Source organism: Polypterus senegalus, chromosome 14 (assembly GCF_016835505.1).
Source record: "Polypterus senegalus isolate Bchr_013 chromosome 14, ASM1683550v1, whole genome shotgun sequence".
NCBI classification, from domain to species: Eukaryota; Metazoa; Chordata; class Cladistia; order Polypteriformes; family Polypteridae; genus Polypterus; species Polypterus senegalus.
In genome coordinates, this window is record NC_053167.1 from 71,273,529 (window position 1) to 71,282,913 (window position 9,385).

At 39.9% G+C, this 9,385-nt stretch overlaps 1 protein-coding gene across 3 annotated transcripts in view; it reads left to right on the plus strand.

Annotated features, from left to right (window-relative positions):
* Positions 1–3,424, plus strand: part of LOC120514935 (artemin) — an 89,882-nt gene extending 86,458 nt beyond the window's left edge. For all 3 annotated transcript variants that reach the window (XM_039735591.1, XM_039735592.1, XM_039735593.1), the window contains one exon: positions 1,042–3,424. In XM_039735591.1, the coding sequence (XP_039591525.1) occupies positions 1,042–1,484 (443 nt within the window). In that variant the 3' untranslated portion in view covers positions 1,485–3,424. The remainder of the gene's footprint in view (positions 1–1,041) is intronic.
* The last annotated feature ends 5,961 nt before the right edge of the window (positions 3,425–9,385 follow it).

The window sequence follows — 9,385 nt, forward strand, 5'->3', positions numbered from 1 at the left end:
ACCGGGAATGCCTGTTAAACATCTTAGATTCACGAGTACCATTTGGGTAGTGATCACTTCAATGAATGAAACCTGTTATCTTTACAACGGTTGACAAACACGGAATGTAACTTGAACACAACACATCCTACAAATACGAACCTGATTGAAATAAATAATGATAATCAAATCCTTGATGACAGCAACACTCATAACAGTGACAAAACAATTACATTGCCAATCATGTTACATTATTTTTAAAATGTTTCCTTTTCTTTTTCATAACTTCTTTAACACACTACTACTGCAAAGCGCGGGTATTTTGCTAGTAATGAATAAATAGCAAAGTAATTTTTGATATAGCATGTCTAAACATTGTAAATGATCAAATATAATATACTTTTCCAGTAATTCAGACAACTTTGGCCTTTAGTGCTATTTATAAATGAGATGTATAGCTTTCCCCTAAAGCATCCACGTAAGGACTCTAATATGGGACTGGCAGTGTGTTTTCAACTACGGTATATGGTGTAACAGAAGTAAAGGACAACGATAAAGATTTGGGGTGCCAAGATGGCTAGCCCTTATATTTGGATGCAGAAAAATTACAACAAAAAAAAACAAAAAAAAGGAACTTATTGTGGAGTTGTCTCTACAGACAGAAGTTCAAAACAGAACTGTCCCAAGATGACAGAACTTCCTGTTTTGGGCACTTCTGAAAGGAGGAGGCAAGTCCAGGTGGATGGACATTGGAATTAACGTCAGAGGTGTTCTAGCTGTCAATTAACTGGTCTGCAGAGGGAGAAAGAGTAACATATTAGGACACAGCACCAACCCCTGGAGCAGAGGTGGAATTACAGTCACTAGGGTCCTTCAGCTGTTCCCAATACACATGTGTGAAAATAGATATTTTATTCAAAGTCACAAATGGGAAGTGTTGCTTAAAAATGCAGGGATTGTTTTTGAATAACACGTTCAAGTAGGGAACACTACCTTATGTATTTAAAAACATTTGTTCTTTTCAGATTTTATAAACTTATTTTATTCCTTTCTTTTCTCTAGTGGACCCTTCCCTGTCAGAATTCCCTGATGACCACCAAAATCGGTGGGAGCGCTCTCCTTCAGACTCTTTGCGCCATAAGGCATCCAGGAAAAGCAGAAAGAAGCCAAAGCCTTCTCCTTCCCCTCGAGGGGACAGCCGTGGTTGCAAAGTACGGACCCTCCATGTACGGGTCCGAGACCTGGGACTTGGTTATGACTCAGATGAGATTGTCCTCTTTAAGTACTGTGCAGGATCCTGCCAGCGAGCACGTACTAATCATGACTTGACACTCAGCAAACTACTACAGCAGAAGGTTATCCACTCGGGCCGTGGTGAAGAGAAAATCAGTGCTCATCCTTGTTGTCGGCCCACCCGGTATGAACCTGTCTCTTTCATGGATGTGCAGAACACATGGCAAACAGTGGAAAAGCTGTCAGCTGCTGAGTGTAGCTGTGTGGGCTGAAGGGGCCTGTGCATCCTCCAAGAATAAATGAAAAAAAGGAAAGGAAGAAGGCTTTTGAGGAGTTCTTTAGCCAGGGTGTTGTGGTAGGGGATAAGGCGAGTTTGAAATGCTGGAAATGAGTTCCTCCAGCAAGAATCACAAGGGTGTCAAAAAGAAGACGGCCATTCCTTGCTGTCTATGGAACGGACAATGGCACATAGTGCATCCATACTGAAGACCTCTGACTGCCCTGACCATTGACAACAATGGAGAAAGAAGAAGGAATGTAAATGGTTCACTGCCGCTGGATTCCCAGGACTATTAAACAAGGGATGGATGCAGTTACATTGAGGACCCTTGTTAGGTGCACAGCCAGGTTATCTGTATTATAAAGGCTTGTTTCCTGTAACTGCCTATGGGTGGCTGTCAGCATCTGCAACAGCTCATACTGTATTTACTCCCCCAACAGGAGTAAAAAAAAGGAATGCTAAATTGAAACTGAAGCTGATTACTGCCAAATCAACTATAATGTTATCCATAAAGCATCCAAGAAAGAGCAGCTAATGTATCCAAATATGACAACCGTAAGCAAGGATGCCTTCTTGGGGATTAATACAACTTGAACACTCTTTGGTAGTGTTTGTGGACGCCCAGATGTGTTAGGATTAAAAAAAGAGTTAGTTTTGTATTTGTATCTTATCAGATGATACTTTTATTTAGAAAAAATATCTGATTATGGTTCATAGTCCAAAAAAAATAATAACAAGTTCACCCACCAGCAAAATCTGTCTTGGTGACGTCATGAAAGTTCTCTGTTTGTTCTATCCTTTGCTAAGAAGTGATGATTGTGAAGGGGTGTACCTTTCACAAGCTGGGTGCATGTAAGGTGATGCCAGCAAGATTTTTGGAATTCACTGTGACTAGCAGCTGTAGCCATTTCAGCATTGTTCAAGGGTGGGCAATATAAAACCTATAGTTTCTGTTGGGCCATTTCCTCAAACTGATATAGAGCATTGTTAACTGTTTTTTCCCATATTTATGTAGCTGCAGTGCAAGACAAAGCTGCTTGTGGAAGCTCGATGGCTCCATAAGATGGTGCTTTCAATCAAGTACATGAGGCGTTGAACCTGAACAACAACGTAGACACTTGATTATGTGGAGGAGATGTTAGGACAGCATAGCAATTAGCTAACCAAACGAGCATGGCAGAATGAATGGTGCCCTCTTATTTACCAATCTTCTTATCTTTTTAAGCTCGCAGTACACAACAGGACTTTGAGTCGACAGCTTTTCAGACTTAATGACTGCAGTTGCTCAATCTTGTTGCTTTCAGGATATCATATTATACAACTAGGGGTGGCAGGTGATGACAGATTACATCACCCGCTCACACAGGTCACCACTGTTTCAAATTTCCAAAGTAGCACACATTTTGATGTCAATTAATGTGGTACCAAAAATGGATATATATGAATGTTTCTAAGTATGATGAATTCAGCTACAGTCTCATTCCCATCTTTTTGTTTTTTACATTCTGCAACGGTACGAGAAACACAAGACATTGAACAGACAAGACTCTCCTGTTTGCATTGTCCAAAACACCTGTTTTCTTTCTTTACTTGTGACTTGTTGTACTTTTGCATGAGTATTCATTGCTTCTCAGCTCTCATACATACAGGAGTCTGTCTCTACAACTTAAGAGAAAATCATACCTTGTCATGGTGAGGTATGCACCACTGTGATTTTGGAGATGGGGATGTCACATTACTTGTCTGGCAGTGTCAGGCATGAACTGCAACTGTCCACGACACTCCAACATTATGTAAATGAATAACTTAATTGGTTATGCACAATTTAAATGCAAGGTATAGTCTGGAGCCTACATAAAGCACTTACGATTTATATTTATTTTACAGTGTTTTTCCCAGTTGATTCTGGGGTTCGTCAGGGGTGTGTTCTTGCTCCTACTCTGTTCAGTGCTTGTATGGATTATGTGTTGTGCAAGGTTGTGGGGTCCAGCGGCTGTGGGACATCTGTTAGTGAAGAAAGATTCACAGATCTTGACTTTGCTGACGATGCTGTGATCTTTGCGGAGTCAATGGAGGCTCTGATCGGAGCTCTCGAGAGACTGAGTAAGGAGTCTGAGTGTCTGGGCTTGCGAGTGTCCTGGATAAAAACCAAGATCCAGTCCTTTAATAACCTCTTGGGCACAGCCATCAGTAGTATGTCTGTTTGCGGAGAGAGTGTTGACCTTGTTGAGAGGTTTACTTACCTTAGCAGTGACATTTATATCTCTGGTGACTGTTCCTGTGAAGTTAGTACGTGGATTGGGAGAGCATGGGGAGTCATGAGATAGCTGGAAAGGGGTGTGTTGCACTACAATATCTATGGAAAAGGATGAAGGTCCAAGTCTTTAGAGTCCTGGTGCTTCCTGTCTTGCTATATGGTTATGAGACATGGACACTATCCAGTGACCTGAGACGAAGACGGGACTCCTTTGGTACTGTGTCTGTCCGAAAAATCTGTCAAATGAGCGGTTGCTCATGGAGTCCCAAATGAGGCACATTACCTGCATTGTGAGGGAGCATCAGTTACGGCACTATGGCCATGTGGTGTGTTTCCCAGAGGGTGATCCAGCTCATAGGATCCTCATTATTGGGGACCCGAGTGGTTGGACCAGGCCAAGGGGTCGCCCACTGTGGCTGACAAAGGTTTATTTCCAGAGGACAGGACTGGACTGTGTGTCTGCCTGGGGGTTTGCAAACCGGCATCCTGAGTTGTTTCATCATGTAGTGGGTGCAGCAACGCACCGTACCAGTGCATGCTCCCCAACATGACTTGACTTAGAGCTGAGTGTAAACAACCTGGATGTTGTTCTTGGTTTTATAGTCATAAGATTTGGATTTGTAAGGCCATTTCTGAGCAGAAAGTGGTAATCCAAGTGCTTGTTGCTTGTAACCACTTTTGCTTCACAAAATTGCAGTCCACCTTATGCACTCATGTTAATAATAAGAGAAAACAAACCATTAGGCTCTAAGCAACTGCTTATTTTGATTTCCCTCTAACAGCTCTGTGAGGAAATGTGTGAAGTGAACCAACTGGTGTCCAGCGTACTGTTACTTGCCAGCAAAATCTCAGACATACCCATCACTCTGCACTGAAATTGAGCAAGTGTGGTTATGGATGAATTGATGGATAACCCATAAGCCTGTACAGGCCATGCACATATCTCCATTCAGACCTTGGTTTACCACTGCCCAACTGGTTTGGTTGTGTGGGACTGTAACTCATTGATTACTTCACCTACAGAAAACAAGATTGCAATGATTTCCTCCTTAAGTTAAAATGAATACTCTGAATGCCTGCCTTCCTTTGCCCATTAGCATTTCCCAATGGGAAGTAAATGTAGATTGGTTTTGTGTTGTATGTGAACCATAAATTACTCCTATTCCCAGTGTGTTCTGTTTAACAGTTTACTCACATACCAGTCTTTTCAGGGTTTTAGCTGTCATGTCATGTCATTGTAGGGTATTCATGGATTTGTTGATTTTCGGTGAGCGGTAGGTCAAGGTTCAGTTACTTTTAAAATAAAAAATGTTCCCCTTTTGCAAAAGACTTCACAATAGGTCATTTTAAAAATAAATCAGGGAAATAGCATGTAATAACCTCTGCCCTGCAGCACAAAATTTGCATGTGTTAGGTTGTGAAGAAAAATTTAAAACAAACACATTTGTAAAGTATCTGACACCACGACAGCCTCAGAGTCAACTTTTATTCCTTAGGATTCATAGTTTCAGAAAATCCCACTTTTATCAAGTACACATCCAAAAGAGGATCTTGCAAAAGGCACACAGTTAAGAAGGGTTCACAAATTCAGAGAATGATGATGTCAATATTCAAAGATGGCTGCCATATATTGTCACATTTTCTTGCAACAAAGGTACGTAATTGTCCTGCTCAAGTGATATAAATATGTTGCTCTTTTTTGCTACAGTCCATATAAACTTTCAATGGGATATTAACTTGTCCTCTTATATAGTGTTCTGATATCATGAAACCCAGGTATGACTATCATAAAGATCCTTCAACCAAAAATAAAACACATTTTGTAATAACGATAGCTTTTTCTAGCTAATTTAATTTGACAGAATCCTACTGGCTAAAGATGATTGATAGTTTAAGCCACTAGCACAGCAGTTCTACAGAATGATAACGTCACGATAGGTATTGTATATTGTGGGCCCTTGTGATAGATGGCCTTCAAAAAAAATTCTTAAAGTAGAACATTTTTATTGTGATGGTCTAAGGGATGCTTGGACATTTAAAAGGTCACAGTCTACTGGATACTAACTGGTCACAACCCAGTTTCCTCAGGTCCTTTATAAGAAGATTCAAGGACTCTTCTTTATGTTGCCCTAGCAGGGCTTTTTCTACAAAGTCATATATTCTTACAGGCCACAGAGCTCCTTCATAAAGAACAGTAGTTAAGACCTTGATGGAAATGGCTACTGATTGTTACTGTATGGTAGCCTGAAGGTCTCTGACATGTGAATTTACATTGCTGATGGAGGACACACTAATAACAGCAGCGTAATTTCTCTATTAACCCGAAATCCACAGGTGGAGACCCTCAAAAAAATGTACCCAGACGTTGAGCTGCCATTCTGCGGTCAAACAATTTCAGGTTCGAGAGTTCATTTTATGCTCTTCTGTTTAATGATGAAATGAGTTTCACCAATGGATGCTATGCATCTTTCTGCATTATTTTAAGTGTAAGTAAAGTATTTATTATGATTAAGTTATTTATTTATTTTTATAGAACTTGTTCTACTGAATACAAGACTTCTATTTATTATAAAATGACCATGTATCCCATGTATCTCGGTATTTTATTCCTTGTAATATTGGTTGAAAATGTTAAATAAATTTACATTGAAACCACTTCAGTGACAGCATTCACAGCGAGCACCAAGAAAAGACTTAGCTTAATTCTGTGGTGGTTCTAAATGTCCAAGGCTGCTGGCCCCTAGTAGATGAAACATTTTTCAGGGACTACATATATATTAACATTGTCGTCAAAGTGACATATTTTTCACTGTATTTTTTAAATGATATATATAACTCAATGTCAGTGACCTTAAGAAAAACCAAAACCTCTGGTGCAAAATGTAAATCTTGCAGTGTAGGTTATACATCAGTATTTTGTTATACAATAAAGGATTTATAAATATTGTTACTATTGCTGTTGTTAAAGTTATTGTCATTATTATTTTACTGACAAAAAAGGTTTTCTGAGCTCTATTTTTGTACAATTCTATTTCCTTTATAGGAATAAAGTTTTACCAGTCAATCATCACGACTATGTGGCTTTAATCCAATATCTGTATTTTCCATTTGTACTATTATCTATTGCTTATCACTCTTGGCATGGTGGCAGCTAGCTGAAGACTGTCCTACATGTACCTCAGGCAAGATGCCAGTCCATCAGTTTGTCATTCATATGCTGATATTGGCCACGACGCTACAGGAGGACATCGGAGCATCAAACGTAGACCCCTCCATATCCCACAACTCAATCTAGGACATTCTGTCACCAGTGCTCATCAGCACAGCCCAGGCAGTTACTTAAGCTTATCTGACACCAGCGTTCTGTTATGTTGTTTAAAGATTCTAAATGTGTGCCTCTCTTGCCATTGAGGAAGTCACTTGGTTTTGGCTCCATTCCATTCCATTTAGCCTTAGGTGGCACATCAGTGCAAAGTGTTTTGCAATTTCTTACTTGTTACTTGTTACATCACCGAGAAGGACTGGGGTACAGTTATTAGTGCTGGGTTTAATTTGGGGCTAAGTCACTTGTATTTTCTGTGGTCTTTGTACGTTCTCCCTATGTCCATGCAAGTTTCCCATATATATGTCAAATATCCTATTCTTGTGCTTAGTGTTGTTTAATCCCTCAATTGTAAAGTGCAATTTATAAAGTGTATTTGGTGGATGGATGAATTAAAATGTTCAGGCAATGGTTGAATGTGGCATCACATTGTCATTTACCGTGAGTTACAGGTTCTTACTCTTACCATATCAGAAATCTTGTTACCTGAATTTACTCCAATCTGATGGAAGTTTAAAAAAAACTCCAGTCAGTCAGCCAAACACAGCAGACCACTGCCCTTCACTCCAGAACTAATGCTCCTCTTGAAAAATTAGCCAAATGTCCATTGAAAATATACAATACTTTTGTATTTGTTTGTAATTCAGTTAATCTCCAGAAACTTTGGTGCACTTCTCAGGCCAGGCACTGTCTCAGGATGACTTCTGCATCCCAAAATCATGCTTGGCATGTTATGTGGCAGCTCGAAATTGAAGTGATCAAGGCTTGGTGTGACAGCATCTCATTCATGATTGGTTTCTGCCTTGCCCTAGCTGTCCATTACTTTGAAATGGAAAAGGCAGCGATGGAACATTAATAGTTTTTTCATCTTTCTAGAACATTCCCTTGACCACAGTTAAATCAAGCTAGAGTATCTGTGTGAAAATAGCAAAGCTTGGGAGTATGTTCATGATGTGACACCAAGTATTCCTGGATGTTCAATTGGTTCATCCTGACCTGTGCCTCTGTGGGTATATACAATAAAGGGGCTATACAAAACACTTGCCTTATTATAATGGTGACATACACAATTTCCCCTTGTGATTAATAAAGTACAGTATCTATCTATCTATCTATCTATCTATCTATCTATCTATCTATCTGTCTACACAAACCTCTGACAGGGCAGAAATAACACAATAAAAGTTAAACACAACACCTGGCTACCTCCATGAGGCTATGTTTCTTCCCACTGTCTTTCATCATTTCTCCTGTCAATTTATATTTAACCTTTTTCAGATTCCACACTCCTCCAGTAGTCTCCAGTGATCTTGCCCTTAAAAAGTACAGCTGAGGCTACTGCCCATATCTCCAGACTGTCTAATCTCCGGTGGTCCGGCCTGACTCTAAAGAAATCATTTATTACCACTTCATCAATTCCTGTTCTGTTTCACAGGATTCTGAATATGAACTTCAGAAGCTGGCACTGAGGTGAGTTATTGCTTCTGTCAGGTCTAGTAACTTTGCCAATTACACAAGTGGGCAAGACAAATATCTTGGACCCAATGCTACTTGGGTAAGCTCCTGCCCCAGCAAACCTAATCTGGGTTAATGAGTTTTGATAATGCAGGGATGAATGGAGACACTTTGTGTGTGAAAATACAATTGAGAATGTCAGGGGAAATAAAGCTGGGTGATATAAATTGTAAACTACTGAGTGATCTCTATAATGAAGTGCTGAAAATATCCAAATCTCTGAATTAAATCTCATGACACGGTCTAGCAGAAGTCAAAGAACTGAAGGAGGTGATGCATCTGCCACTGCTTTTCTGCCTTTGTGCCAGCCCACATTATTCCCTGTGTTTTTCTTGGACTCAATGACAGTTTGCAAACTCTTCAGGCATGCTAAATAATGTGGCAGGTCTCACTTTGGCACACAGATTCTGTTAGCATACTTTCTCATCACTACAAAATTTAACAGAAGGGTGTAATCACGAGAAGACTCAGATGGGTCACTGTGAGCCCATTGACTTTCTTCTGCTTAAATCTTACTAGCATTGAGTCAGAGAAACATAAATCAGCAATGTCCTACATAATTTCAAAATTATCTTATACTTTGTATAAAACACTGGTGTCCTCAAATATGGAATTAGAAGAGCTAAAGTCCTGATTGGAGCACTCTTAGACCAGTTGCCGACACCCCGTGAATGATTACATCTTTACTGCCAACAGCTCAGAATGGACATAACATTGCTGCCAAAATCTGCTGCACACAAAACGACAGACTAACGTGTGAATGATTCTTACTGTCTGCTTCGGTAAAGACAGGAGAGCA